The sequence below is a fragment of the Canis lupus genome, chromosome 23 (assembly GCF_003254725.2).
Source record: "Canis lupus dingo isolate Sandy chromosome 23, ASM325472v2, whole genome shotgun sequence".
Lineage (NCBI taxonomy): Eukaryota > Metazoa > Chordata > Mammalia > Carnivora > Canidae > Canis > Canis lupus.
In genome coordinates this window covers 1,707,659-1,722,774 of record NC_064265.1, presented here as the reverse complement: position 1 = coordinate 1,722,774, position 15,116 = coordinate 1,707,659, and the positions used below count along the sequence as shown (strand labels likewise).

The 15,116-nt window shown below is 51.1% G+C and overlaps 1 protein-coding gene across 7 annotated transcripts in view; it reads left to right on the top strand.

Annotated features, from left to right (window-relative positions):
- The window catches only part of NINL (ninein like), a 138,033-nt gene that overhangs the window by 71,282 nt on the left and 51,635 nt on the right, over positions 1-15,116 (top strand). For 5 of the 7 annotated variants that reach the window (XM_025461491.3, XM_025461489.3, XM_025461490.3 and 2 more), the window contains 6 exons: positions 2,942-3,120; positions 5,109-5,175; positions 6,975-7,165; positions 7,912-8,064; positions 10,641-10,811; positions 13,991-14,127. In XM_025461491.3, coding sequence (XP_025317276.1) covers positions 2,942-3,120; positions 5,109-5,175; positions 6,975-7,165; positions 7,912-8,064; positions 10,641-10,811; positions 13,991-14,127 — 898 coding nt within the window. The remainder of the gene's footprint in view (positions 1-2,941; positions 3,121-5,108; positions 5,176-6,974; positions 7,166-7,911; positions 8,065-10,640; positions 10,812-13,990; positions 14,128-15,116) is intronic. The other 2 variants (XM_025461492.3, XM_049100088.1) reach the window with 2 other exon arrangements.

Genomic DNA, 15,116 nt, shown 5'->3' with positions numbered 1-15,116 from the left:
CACTTCATTAACATAAACTCAGGTTTGGTTGCTCTTGTCACTTAGGAAATTTCAAGGGTTCTAGGATCACTGGCCCAGGGATGAGATAAAGACCAAATATATATTTATTATAAATTACAGTATCCTAAGTGTCAAATAATACTATGTGCTGTCCTTACAGCATGCACTGTTGACAAGATAAAATTGGTGTAGAGCAGCTGAAGTTTCAGGAATTGAAAGCACAGTGCAGACACAGGTGTATCTAGACCACTGAGGTTAGTAGGATATTGCCAGCCAGAGACAGACCCCACTGTATCTTCTGTCAGATGGTGATGTTGTATTGTGCTGATTGGCCCAATAAGACTTCTCTTACGGGAGTGAAGCTGGTGGGACAAACATAGCATGTCCCAGGGGAAGTGGCATCCTGAGGGCATTGCCCCCTGGCTTCAGTAATGGTCAGGAGGTGGAGGGAGGGTTTGGAGAGCATGTAGATTGTGGGGTGAGGGTCAGAAGATGCTGATAGACTTTGTCATTAGTGACTGCTCCGTCAGACTTGAGGCTGTGAATGACATGGTTCAGACCCATCTTGGCTATCTCCGACGAGCACTGGGCGGGTGAGTGACATGGGGCCTGGGGCAGTGGGTCTGAGGTTGGAGGTATGGTATTGATGAGCAGATCGAGGCGGGAGCTCCTTCCCTCAGCCCCACAGCAGGCTCTTGCCACGCAGATCTTGTTCTGGAGCAGGTGTGTGACGATGACTGGGATAACTGTGGGAGGGCTTGAGGCAGAGGAGTGGAAAAGTGAAAAGGATGAGAGCTCACATTGATTGTCTTCAATGTGCCAATCTCCCAGCCATCTGTGGCGTTATATCATACCCATTATTTAGATGAGGAACTGAGGCCTGATGTGTGAAGGGATTTATTTGTCCAAGATCCCACAGCTAGTAAGTGATGACCAATTTGAGTCACAATTTTCCAGTTGTAAGCCCCAAGCCCCTGTTAGAACCCGCTCCTTCCACTGGCTGCTGCAGGTTGCAGAGTATCTGGGTATAGGGCAGAGAGCCCTGCTGTGGGAGGAGCATACCAGGGGTGGGAACCATTTACAGGACCCTTGGGGCATTCACTGTTGCTTTGTCTGACACTTTTCTTCTTCAACAAATGAAGAGCACCACTGACCTTTAGTAACACAGGATTTGGGAATGTGGCCCGTGATTGTGTACAGGAATGGAAAGGTGGTGGCGGCTGACACTGTACATGCCCCCTCCATGCTAGAGAATGCATGGAACTTCTACACTTAAAACTGGATCTGTGGACATGCACTGAGACAAGAGCTTCCAAAGAGACAAGGAGCTATTCCAGGAATTGTGTTTTTTTCCCCACCAATTGTATTCTTTTTAATTTTCTTTGGCTTTTTCTTTTCTTTTGGATTTCAAAGCTTTCCTTAATTAAATGGCCGGATGTGTGGCCTGAGACTCCTCCCTCCTGCCAGCTTAAGGCCATCAGAGCCCCTCTGAGTTTTCAGTACTTGGTTTCCTAAATGCTTGCTGGCTTCCCACTTCCTGCCTGATAGGCCTTTCCCTCTTCCTAAAGCACCTCTAGGTGGAAGGAAGATTCTTCCCCCACCCACATTCTCTGGCCTGCAGCCTCTCTGTAAGCAGAAAGCATGCTCAGATCAGAGCCTGTACTCACTGGGCCTCACTTGCCCTTTGGCAGCTGTCTGGTGGGAGCCTTTTGCTGTGTTTGTACTTTCCTCTTCTGAATGCTGCTGGGTGTGCTTACAGGTTGTCCTGTTTTCCATCTGCTGACTTGGACACTTTGCTCTCCTCTAGAGCACATCCCATGCCTGTTGCCCCAGGGAGATCGGTATAGTGCCCATGATTACCTCTGAGTGTCCCAGTGAGGTGAGAAAAGGGCTATATTCACCCTGCATGTTGTCAGCCGTCACCGTCTGTACATCCATGTGGAACTTGGCGTACTCCTCCATTGACCCCAGTGTCTGTCTGTCACTGGCATTACTGTGCTTCCAGTTGGCCAAGCTGAACCCGGCCTCCTCCTCTGTTATGGTTCCAAGGGCAGGGGCTATGGCCTGACCGTTTGGGGCAGGGAAGAAAGGAATGATGTGGTACTCAGCCTGACGGAGCATGGTTCCCCTCAGTGCGGTGCCTCTCAATTTCCCCAGACTGGCCTTGCTTCATTGGACCCTATGCCTTTCTCTCCAAGCTGCCCATTCTGGTTATTTGCCTCTGAACCTGTGTCCTGTCCTGGCCTCTGCCCACAAGGCTCTCCCCAGGCTCTCTCCCACCCACCCACATTGCGCACAGAGACAATGTCATTTCTTCTCTACCTGAGAGGTCCCTGTGGGCTCTGTCCAGGAGTGGATAGGTAAGGAGGGAAGAAGGAAGTACACGGGGCTGTTAAGGTTTAAGGGATTCTTGTGAATCCCGGACTAAAACCCATACCTGCCTCTCTGCCCCAGACTTCAGACCTGCCAAGTTTGAGCCTCCTGGACTGTGTCTGAGGTCCACGCCCAAACTGCCCTGACATCCTGTCCAGATGGGGTCCTGAAGTGAGCAGGATGGGAAGTGACCTTCTGTTCTCTAGAGCAGTATGTTGCTGGATTATTGGAGGATTTTTTCTTTGCATTAAAATCTATTAATATTAGTCTTTTATAATATAAACTAGTCTTTTTGTATTAGTAGTAGTCTTTTATTACCTAAACCAAAACTAAATATGCTGAAAAAAATTTGAATGGCACATAGATTTAGAGTAGAAAGTCCCTGTCTCCCAGCCTGGGTTTCTCAGTCCCCTGAGGATTAGGAAGAAGAGATTGACCACTGGTAACTGTTCTCTGTGTTCTTCCAGACATTCTCTGTGTGCATTTGTAAGAGGCGCACTCTGCATCTTGAAACAAGTTGCCACAGCATGCTCGGACCTCCCCACCAAACCTCCCATTTTCTTTCCAGCCACTTCTCGTGCTGTCCCGCCAAAGTATGTGAGCGGCTGTAAGTGGTATGGTCGCTGGAGCCGGCCCGAGCCCAAGCCATGTGGCTCTGCAACAGGAGTCAAATGTTTACCAGAACAGCAGCCCTGGACCAGCAGGAGAGGCCCGCTCCGTCGCTCTGCATCCCTGGAAAGTGTGGAGGTGGGTCAGGTTCCCCTTTCTGACTCCAGGTCACCGTTTTGCTTCGTCGTTGTGACATGACTACAAGAGGATGTAAGGGGCAGGTGGGCATTCCTGGGCATCTCAAGTCACCAGAAGCATGGGTACACTTTGGGGAATGACATTTTGTTCTAAAGTATCTCTGGGTCTGATTATCTGCAGGGAAATTCTGGCCAGTGGGTGTACTCCTTCAGACATTGGGGCAGTGGAGAATTTGTGCCCAAATCACTTGTTTCTTTCCCTCCCCTGCTTACCACCATCAGCTTTCCCCCAGCACGGCGAGAAGACTGGTTTCATGGTTTCATGGGAGTGAGGGAAAGGGAAGATGCCCCTGCAAGGTTAGGAGTTGGGAAGTACCAAGCCCGCAGTCCCACTTGCCTTGAATACTTAGAACATACCAAGGCCCACACACTTAGAATTTGGCGAAGATGTGCCAGACAGCTCCTGGGGCCTTGGGGGAGGATATCAGGCCTCTGTGTCCTCAGTTGTTCACTGCTGCTGAGACTGACCCCAGAGACGGGCTGCTGGAGCCTGACAGCCTTTACGTCAGGAAATATCCATGGGGCAGATCCACAGTTTTCAAGTTAACCATGGATTCCTTAGACCTAGTTTCCAGGCATTCCAGAAGGTTCCTGCTCTCTCTGTGATGTCTACTTTGTCAGGTAGGACTTTGTCATGGGGACTTCTTTTCAATAGGACAGCTCTGGGCCTCTCACATTAATCTGTGTATGTTCAACATTTGGTTATATCCTAGAGTCCCTTTGTTCAGGGATGCTCTATGTCTAGATGACAAACCCCAGGTGTTCACTTTTTTATCCTCTTTAACTTTGGTCCTCAGAGATGGAGATCTGAGGACTCTGCACTGTCTCTGTAGTACTGTTTTGCTTATTAAAACCATCTTTGATCCCTGGAACTACAACATGGGAAAAATGCTGTTTTTAGGGTTGTCATTTGGGCTGAATGCATTAGAAAAATGGGATGTAGCACCACTCCCAGATTCTATTCTCACTTCAGTACTGGCTATGAAGGGCACTGAGTCTTGGTCAACTTGGCATTCCTTCCAGAATCAGTCATGGAATACGCAGCTTCTGTCAGAAGCAGACTTTGACTTTGTAGTTGGCTGACATGACCACAAAAACACGAGGTTTTTGCTTGAGTCAAGTGTTTCTTGGTGGCCTGCCCTCTGCAGGGTACAGCTGGCAAAGGGCCCTGAGGTGGCAGCTGCTTGCTATGCATGCTGTCTCTGGAGCTCTTGGAGGGATGGAGAAAACCACTGTCCATCCAGCTGTTTTCTGAACTGGTAAGGGACGGGGTGCAGAGAGGTGAGGATCATTAAGTTGAGTCAAGATGATGTCGTGTGATGGAAGGTTGACTGTGCTCCACAGCCACTCGTCTCCAGTGCTGGTGTCTAAAGCCAGCGTCACAAAGAGATGTTGACTGGGAAGTCTTTTTCTCTCCTATTAGGGTACAAGTGCTGGATTGTGTTTTTGTGTGAACTACTGATGACTTAGTTTATGTGGAGGAGCCTCACATGTCCCTGTTTGTTTGTTTGTTTTTTAAGGTTTTTAAAATTTATTCATGCCAGACATAAAAAGAGAAGCAGAGGCAGAGGGAAAAGCAGACTCCCCATGGGGAGCCTGATGCGGGGCTCAATCCTGGGACCCTGGGATCATTTCCTGAGTCGAAGGCAGATACTCAACCACTGAGCCACCCAGGCGTCCCCACATGTCCCTGTTTCTATACCGTGGTGTTTGGTCTGTGAGAGGGAGCAGCTCTATGCTAGGGCCCTCAGCTGGGGTGCAGAGGCCACCTGCAGGTGTGGGCTTTCCCTCGAGCTGCATCTTACCCACTGTTGTTCCTCTTCCTCAGTCCCTACCCAGTCCCAAAAATACCCTGCTGTCTGTTCTTGGAGCTCTCTAGTCACTGCCACATAATCTGGGGAATTCATTTTTCTCTTTTCTTTTTCCCAGAGTCTCAAGTCAGACGAAGAAGCTGAAAGTGCTAAAGAACCTCAGAATGAGTTGTTTGAAGCACGAGGTAAAGCCACAGCTTCATGGTTGGTGCTCCTTCCTTACCTTTGACCAGTGTTTTGAAGTTCAGGGAACTGGGTCATGGTCAGTGAGCCAGCCATGTGCAATTTCCCGAGAAGCATGTGGTGTGGGTGGTGTCTCTGGTGGGTCCCTGTTCCAGAAGTAGTTCCAGCTGGGAGGTGGTCACTTGATCTGTAGCATCTCCTGAGGTCAGGCTCTTGGACAGAGGGCCCTGGCCAAGTGATCAGGATGGCTGTATGGTTCTCATGGTCTGTAAGGACCAGTGTGACCCCAGGCAGGCAGGGCCTTGGCTTGGTGTGCCAGGCCTGGGCACATCCTCTTCCTGCTGTGTGCAAGCAGTCTCGGCAACTGTCAGCAGCCCTGCCTAGATGAAATGCCCAACATGGTCCTGACCCTTGGAAGCCTCGCAAGAGCAACCAGAAGGCAGCAGCAGGTGTATATAAGCAGATCCTGGTGTGCCCACATGTGAGTCTGAGGGGCTTTTAATGATGCCTCCTACAGTGAGTGTGTCACAGCACAACAAGTACAGAACACTTGACTTGGAGGGAGAGACCAGAATTGACCTTGAATTTCTGCTGCAGTAAAAAATCAGTAGTCGGCACTTGAGCATGCTTTAGATTGTAGTCAAGACAAGGGCCATCGATCATTGTTTACCTCAGTGGCTATCAGGGGCACTGACCTGAGTGCCCACTTGGGCTGCTGGATGAAGCACATGGAGCATGAAGAGCAGCCACGCAATTGCATCTTTAAAAAAACAAAACAAAAAAAACAGAAAAAAAAAACCATTATTTTTTTAAAGATTTTATTTATTCATGAGAGACCCACAGAAGCAGAAACATAGGCAGAGGGAGAAGCAGGCTTCCTGCGGGGAGCCTGATGTGGGACTCGATCCCAGGGCTTCTGGATAATGACCTGAGCTGAAGGCAGACGCTTAACCACTGAGCCAGCCAAGTGCTCCCCACGCCATTGCATCTTAACTACTGTGGCCTCAATGTCTAAATCTAGGGCGAGAAAGGAAGGACTCTCCGAGAAGGTTTTGTGGCAGGTTTGGGTCTTTGCCCACAGGTTCTTTCTCGCCTTGAACGGAAACCTTCCCACTGGATTAGAACTGAGGGTAGTGCCTGAAACTCACATCACACTTCAGAGGATTTATTTACCTCCCCCGCCATCCCTGAGAAATAAACCCTAGCATTAGAGGTGCTTTTATGTTTTTACTTAGAAATTTCAGACACTTGAAGCTAGAAGAGACCTCAAAGAAGGGATCTTCAACCCAATACAGTGTTGTTGGTGAGCACACAGGCCAGTATGGACTGGCCATGGAGGGGAGGTTTGGCTTGAAGTGTGGCACATCCATGGATGGCTTTTCATGGATACCCCCAATGTCCACACGTTCTCTGGCAAAGCTCAGAAACAAGTTTCTAGAAATTGATTTTTTAAAAACTAGTCTTTTTGTTGTTGGGGTTTTTTGGGTAAATACAAATAATGCAGCCCTCATACATGCTTTCTGTGGTCTGACTTTAGGAAGTTCCCTTCAGAAAAAGCTTTTCCCCATGTGGACCAGAGATTCCCCTGCACTGACATTTTACTATGAAAAGTTGTAAACATAGAATGAAGATGAAAGAATCACACTGTGAACACCGTGTACCCGTCACCTAGATTCCACCTTTGATGCTTTGCTACTCAAGTGTGTCCATCTGATTTCAGAGTGAATTGCCAGCATTGTTGTGTTCCCCCAGCTGCTTCCACCTGGAGCATGGGATTTACCTGTCACTCTCCCTGCTTCAGGCCAGCTGCCAGCTTGGGGTTCCGAGGTCTTCGAGTGCCTCCACAAGCCCAGCAGCCTCTCTTTGGACACGCCCGAGAGCCGGGTCCGGGGCATATGGGAAGAGCTGGGCGTTGGCAGTAGCGGCCACCTCAACGAGCAGGAGCTGGCCATTGTTTGCCAGAGCATTGGGCTCCAGGGCCTGGAGAAGGAGGTGAGAGGGGCCAAGGCAGACCACATTCAAGGATGGGCTCTTTGTGGGGTCAGGCTGGTGTTGGGTCTGGAGAGTCCCTTCACCCTTCAGACACTGATGTGGAAAAAAAAACAAAAAAACAAAAACAGACACTGATGTGGTTGTGCCGCTTTCTGGTGTGTAGTAGTCCTTTCCTAACTCCCAGTGCTGCTGCTAAGGGCTGCACCCACACGGATCACGAGTAGCCTTCCCACCGGTGTCTGAGCATCTTCACCGTGACCCTTCCCCCACCTAGAGTTGCCCAGTTTGTGCGCCCAGCCCAGATACCCTGCTCTCCGAGGCAGGCTGCACTCCCCAGTGGCTGTATTCACCCCTTCCTTCCTCCTGTGGGGGCCAAGGAGAGTTGGGGGGCAGTGATGATGGGGAAGCTCCCCCTTACCCTACTAAAATCCCCTTTAGCCTGCTGTCCTTGCTAGTAGTACCTGAACCACTGAGGGCCAAGGGCACCTTCTATATTTGTGTCTTCCTCCTACCATCCACCAAGTTCCTGGCAGGTAGACTCTGAATGGATGTTTGTGGAATTGAGAAGTGCAGGTGGCACCTGTTTACAGTGGAGTGAAAACTGAGCAGGCATGTAGAGGTCATAGGCTGCAGCTGGGGGAGGTCAGGGGTGTCCCAGACCGTTTGAATTTGGTAAGGGTGAACAGACTGCCCTGCTTGGGGAGAACATCTGTGGCCTCAGGACAGGTGTGGTGGCTTTTGTCTAGGAACTGGAAGATCTGTTTAACAAACTGGATCAAGATGGAGACGGCCGAGTGAGTCTCGAGGAATTCCAGCTTGGCCTGTTCAATCATGGGCCTACTTCACTTCCAGGATCTTCCACCCTCAGCAAACCAAGCATGTCCTGGTCTCATTACCAGGTAAAGTGGGATGATCAGGCCTTGAACCACAGCAGTAGCAGTGGCCTTCAGCATCTGCACAGACCTGGACATCGGTGGGGGTGTGCACACATATGAGTGCACGTGGCTTAGATTCTAGAACCACACAGGTCTGGGGCTGATCTGACACTGCCCCTCCCCAGGTGTGTGCCCCTGATTGAGTTACTTGCCTTCTCTGGGCCTCAGACTCTTCATCTATAAGATGGGCTCCTACCTCATAGGGATTTTATGAGGATTACATGCAGTTTCTCGGTTGTCTCCTCATGGCCTATCCTAGTGCAGGAGAGGCTGCTTTCATCCTCGCTGTGGTGCTGTGAAAACACTCTGTACCTTCCCTAGGAGTGGTTCTCCAGGTCCTCCTCACCCTGTGCTTTCCCTGTCCTGTATTCCTCAGTTTTCTCTCTTGTACAAATACCAGGTCTCTGCAGATGGAGCAGTGCAGATTTTAGGCAGTTATTTAATTGTGATCGCATTTGTTTTTTCTCCATGCCGGGACAGAAGAACCTCTGTTTTCCACCACAGGGCACCATTCTCTGGGGGAATCTTGCCGATGCTTTTCTGCTGACATGGCTGATGGCGTAGTTTGTGGATAGTGGTGCAGGACTGGGAACATTGTTCTCTGCTAGGCTGGGTGATCTGAGAGTCCAGTCTCTGAATCTGAACCTGATGAGCATGGACAGAGAGGAAACTAGGAATGTTAAAGGAAGGTGTCAGGCCACATAAGGTCAGAGGCCATGATGAAGTCCCAAACAAGTCATGCTTGGCACCAGTAGAAGGATTGTGCCTCTTCTATAGTGGAGGTGCCCCTGTACCTGAGTCCCGCTGAGGATGCACAGCTGAACAGGGCTCTGAGCCATGGGACGCAGCAATGAGGCCGGGCAGCACCCATCTTTAGTCAGAGGTGCTGCTTGGGAAGCGCCCTGAGCCAACACGGCTGTGGGCAGAGGACATTGCATCCATGTGTGGACTCCGGCATGGCATGGTGGTGCTGGCCCTCAGGTGTGTGGCCTAGCTCCCACCTTCTCCTGCTAGGTCGCCATGACACACCTGTTCTTGAGCTCACAGTCCTCATGAAGGAAACGGGTGAGGGAGACAAGGATGGTCAGGGTGCATTTGGGTATCTGAGCTTCTCCACACAGCCGCCACGTTGCCAGCCAGTCTTGAGCTGCCCTCTCCCTTTTTGTAAACAGGATCAAATGCCTACTTTGTAGAGCTGTAAAGTACCTAGGATGCCTTAGTGAGCACCCAATTCCTGAGTGTTTATGGAGAGACACAGCTGAGAACAGATGAGGGCTTATGGTCCTGTGAGCGCTGCTGAGGATGTGAGTGTGTGGAGAGGATATGGTGGGCTAGGAGGGGCTGTTAGAGCAGAGCCCTGGAAAGCACAGCTATGGACGTGTGGGAGGAAAATGTTTCAGGCAATGAGACAAGCTTGGAATGTTCGGAAATAGCAAGAGGAGAGTTGAGAAGAGGCCAGCAAGGAGGGGAACCCTGGAGTGTGATGGGAACTCTGGTGACCAGAAAGAAGGGGCTGCTGCTCCTCATTCCTGTCGCCCCAGACAACAACTGCTTGTGCTCCCTGGGGCAGAAAACAGTTTTGCTCGACAGATTCTTATAGCCCCTAAGCCCAAGAGATTTTCTTCCCCCATCTTAACTCCCCAATTCTGGGGCACCTAGTTGGGTCATTTGGTTGAGCATCTGACTCTTTATTTCAGCTCAGGTCTGGATCTCAGGGTTGTGAGATCCAGCCCCTCGTGGGCTCTGTGCTGAATGGGGAGTCTGCTTTTCTCTCTGCCTCTCCCTCTGTGTGCCCCCCACCCCGTTTCTCTTTAAAACAAATAGAGACACATGGGTGGCTCAGTCAGTTAAGTGTCTGCCTTCGGCTCAGGTCACGATCTCAGGGTCCTGGCATCCAGCCCCACATCAAACTCCCTGATCAGCGGGGAGCCTGCTTCTCTCTCTGCTCCTCCCCCGACTCATGCTCTCTCTCTTGCTCACTGTCTCTCAAATAAATAAATAAAATCTTTTTTAAAAAATTAAAATAAATCTTTAAAAAAATAAAACTCTCCAATTTTGTCAGCTGTGAGATGCATCTCTGAAGGCTGGGGAGATGCATGACTGGGCCATTCCACCTCTTCTTTTCAAGCCCATCTTGGATTTCTTTCCCCAGGCTGGATTTCCTAGCGCTGGCATGCGCCTTCCCCAGCTCTTCCTTTGAGAAGCCAGGTGCACACCATTTCCGAATCAGGGGAGAGAGTTTAAGACCCCTTCATGTCTCCCACTAAGCAGCTTGTGCTGACCAGTTGGGCCACACGGGTGCTAGGATGTGTTCCTTGGCAAGGCCTCTGTGGACGGTAGGAAAGCAGGCCTCAGGCCAGGTGTCTGGAGGCCTGGGTTCAGACCACCACGTCACTGGTGAAGCCATGAGGATGTGGGCAAGGGGCCGACGGTCACTGTGTGAGCTGTTCTTCTCAGGCCTCAACCAGACAGCCGGAAAATCTGAGGCATGAACAAGAGGCCCACGGGCTCACAGGCATCTTTGCTTTCCCCTCACACAGGTCCTGGAGGAGGGCGGCTGCCAAACGACCACAACATCGTCCCTGGTGTCCGTGTGCTCAGGCCTGCGCCTCTTAGGCAGCATTGATGACGGCACTGGCTGTGCATTTCCCGAGCAGCTCATTGCTCTGTGGGCCCAGGAGGGGATTCAGAACGGCAGGGAGATCTTGCAGGTCTGGAACTGGTCACTCGCAGTGGCCCCTGGGGGAGTGTCCAGGCAGCTTGGGGTGGTGGGGAACCGTGGGGCCCTCTGCCCTCCCTCTCAGAGGCTGGACAGAGAATCCCAGGCACACAGGGCCTGTGCTCTCTGCGGAGAACCCCATGAAGGAAAGGCCTGTTTCTTCTTTATTTCTTGCTATTAAAATATAGGAGATTTTAACTTAAGATCATAAATAAGAGGTAGAACAGTCTGAAGCAAATCCATCTGAAAGTAGGTTTTGGCATAGTAGACATTTCCCTCAGTGCACTGCTAGCCTTAGAGATGTTCTGTGTGCCTGAAGGAGGGAGGTCAGTCCCAGAGAAGGGCAAGAAATTGCTTTCCTTGTGATGGAGATACTGGATGTCACCATCCCAGTAGTCTGAGTGTTTCCATGTTGTTGAGGCCAAGCTCCACAGGGAACCTGGATTTTATCAGAGCCACCTGCTGGCCTGGCCGAGCTGTTCCTCTCCCTGCATAAGCCTGACCTGCCCACATCCTCTCTCCAACGTGCGCTCAGGGCCATGGAGGGCCACCCTGTCCTGCTGCCTCCTCCCAAGTTTCTGCATGCTCTTTGCTGGGCCGGCCCACAAGGCTGTCTTCATGCAGGGCCCGTCTAACCTCCCAGGGACACGGGCCCAGGGACACATGGCCAGACCCTTATGCTTTGGAAGGAGCTTGCTCCAGGGTGGCCTAGGCAGGTATGCACGGGGGCCGATCAAGGGTTAGGGAAGAACACACTGCTGGAAGTGCATGCGGTGAGCTGGACTGATCTGCTTCATCTCCAAAGTTCACTTTGTGTTGTAGAAAAAAAAAGTGTGAACTGTATAGGAAAATATAAAAGAATAAAAGCCTGCCCCTTTTTACTCCCATTCTTCAGGGTGGCAACCTGACGGTTTAGTGGCAGTTCTGGGAGCCCTTCCCTACACAGAAATGTATTTTTAGATATTTCAGCTTTACATGTAAATTTTTTCTGTTCTAAATATTGGCATTTAAAATATATACTTACATCACATCTGCTCCTGTGTTGGTGTTTCTTCATAGGCTAGATTCCTGAAGTTACATGTTTTGACTCCTGATAGGCTTTGTCATATTACCTTGGTGATCAGGACCACAGGCCACTGCCCCAGCAGGAGCACCAAGCACACTGTGCCTGAAAAGGAAAGGCCTTTCTCTGGAGAAGGAAGCACCCAGCTGGGTGAGCCCTCAGCCTGGACACGGTCGCATCCAATCCCAGCTTCTCAAGACGACTCCTGGCCATTTCAGGGGGCTTCTTTATGTAGGCCCTTGAGAACGCTCTGTGAAGAGGCCTGGGATTGGTTGTCTGTCCCTCCTCAACAAATCACCAACTGAATTATACCTTTAAGCACACTGAGCATTCCCGCTGGAGCAGCTTCTGTGGGTCAGGAATTTGGGAACTGTGTAGTAGGTGATTCTAGCCCAGGGTTTCCCCCTAGGTTTGGCACATGTATTGTGAGGGTCTGGCGGGCTGAACTTCAAGTCAGCAGGCTGATGCTCACTGTAGCAGGAGGCCACCATGTCTTGCGCATGGCCCTTTCCTAGGGATGTTTGGGCAGTGGCTTCCCTAGAGCACTCATTGATCAGCGGGGCCTAAGAGAGAGCGGGGAGGAGGTCATGTCTTCCAAGCCCCAGCCTCGGAAGGCATGTGCTGTCACCTCCTTGGTGTCCTGTGGGGTCACCCAGATTGGCCCTGCTGGGTGTAGAAGGGGAATACCTGGATGTGGATGCCAAGAGGCAAGGGGCATGGAGCTGGCTGGAAGCAGGCTCCTGCCCAAGCCATGTAGTTTTGAGGACTCCTTTCTTTTTCTTTCTTTCTTTTTTTTTTTTTTAAAGATTTTATTTATTTATTCATGACAGACACATAGAGAGGGAGAGAGAGAGGCAGAGACACAGGCAGAGGGAGAAGCAGGCTCCATGCGGGGAGCCTGACATGGGACTCGATCCCGGGTCTCCAGGATCAGGCCCTGGGCTGAAGGCGGTGCTAAACCGCTGAGTCACCCGGGCTGCCCTGAGGACTCCTTTCTTGATCAGGAAGCTGCTACTGTGACCTGTTGTATGTGCCCTCTGGCTGGTGCCATGACTGCTGAGCCGTCAGTACTTGTGGAGAAACAGCTTGAGCTTCCCAGTCCCTCCAGACCTTCACCCTAATGTCCTGTCTCTTCAGAAGTGCTCTGGGACGTGGGGGAGCCGTGGGAATTTGAGTCTCCATTTTATAAGTTCTAGAAGGGAGCAGGCCTCATTCCCACATGTGAGCTGGGAATGCTGTGGCTTTTCTCTGCGAGCCCTGATGTGTGTCCTGCCTGCCTCTGGACTGGAGCCTAAGTGTTGATTTTTTTGACATCATGGAAAGAAGCAGAGGTCAAGAACACTCAGCACTAGAAAAGCAAATGTAGCAAAGTGTTTGTTACTGTCAGCTGAGCGGAGGGGTCTACCTGGTTTATTGTCACTGTGGTATAATACATATAAATTGTTCTATTCTCTTATTTTCAAAACCCTGAGGGGACAAGAACGCTGTGTTCTGTGCAGTGCTGGGCTGTGGCTCATCTGTTGGATTGTTTTTCCACCCATCTGTACACATATTTCACAGAGATTCTATTAATTTGAAATGATAAAAACTCAACTCTAAATGGTTTAAGCAGAGGGGACATAGGGGCTCACTGGGGCAGGCACTCGGGAGCAGGTGTCCCAGGGGTATCACCAGGGCTCTTCCATCTGTCCTCTGCTCCCTTCTCAGTGACACTGACCTCTGGTCAGGTCTTCTCATGCAGCAGCCAAGGCCAGCAGGCTCTGTACAGTCTTGCTTCACAGGGAGAAAGGCCTCTTCCCGGGCCTCCCATCAGTTCCCTTGATGTCCTCTGCCTGGAACGTGCCCCTTCTGTGTCAATTCCTTTTCCAGGAAGAGGGTCTCAGTCCCTCCTGGGCCACATCCACCCTGGTGAGGGGTGGGGGGAGAACTTTGCCTTGTCAGGGATGATCGGGGAGGTAAGGCCAGAATCCCATGAGCAGGGGCAGACAGAGGGCAGGTGCTGCCTACAGGACAATATGGGTCTGGGCCTTGCCGATTCTTAGGAAAGCCAGGAAGTGTTTGGAGAAGTCACACATCCTTTCCTGCCTGATGGGCTTTGTTGTTTCCAGAGTCTTGACTTCAGTGTGGACGAGAAGGTGAACCTCTTGGAGCTGACCTGGGCCCTTGAGAATGAGCTTATGATGGTTGGTGGTGCCACTCAGCAGGCGGCCCTGGCCTGCTACCGCCAGGAGCTGAGCTTCCGCCAGTAAGAGCCCAGGGTGGTTGGGTAGGGGGGTGGGTACAGCTGGCCAGGCTGCCAGGAGGGGAACCCTGCCCTGGGGGCAGGGGTTTGACACCACCTTTGCCACTGGCTATTCTTTTGGTGGGCACTTTTGTGGGGACAGGGAAAGAGCAGAGTGTTCCCTGGGCCTGGAATGACATCCCCATGTGTGTGGTTTGAGTGGGGTTTCAGGACCCAGTGGCCTGTTCAGTAGCTGTGGTTTGGGCTTTTACAGCCACAGAATTTCAGAGTTACTGGCTTGTCTTTATATTTGGTGAGAAGCTTACAAACTGATATCAGGGTCTTCCCTTAGCCCCTTTAGCAAGGTTCCCAGCGGGCATTTGGACCTGACACATCTTGCTGACACTGGGGCTCTTGGGTGCAGAGGCAGAAATCCTCCAAGTGGCAGGGGTGTGCTCCAAGAGCATGTTGAGGGCTCGTGGGCTGGGGCAACTGGCAGGAGAGCAGAAGAAAATGTTCCTCAATGTGACCCCCAAGAGCAAAGTGACAGGGTGCTGAGAATGCAGACCATTTTAGTTGGGTTCGGCTTTCAAGTACTGAGTACTTGGGTCATCTATCTGCTCAGCAGATGAGCGTAAAGATCATTTTTGTGTTTATTGATGTTCCAAAGCTACAGGAAAGAAATCATGATGGCTAAGCCTTCTGACCAGAGGCAGCTCAGCAAATAGGACCCCAGAAAGACTGTGTCTTGGGAGGATGGAAGGAGATAAGCTCTGTCTCCTTCAGGGGGAGAAATGGTCACCAGAATAGTAGGTGCTGGGGCTGTGTGCAGAGCCTCGGTGGGGCCTGCTCTGGGTGACTCACCTAGATGCCAGGCTGCAGGTAGTGGGGGATGACCAGGCAGGATATGGGTGGCCAGCCTTCTCCCCTTCAGGTATCCAGTCCCAGATTAGGTGCTAGAGATTCCTGGGAGAGGAGACAGGAAGGGGCATGGATAAATTCTCACTTGTTCT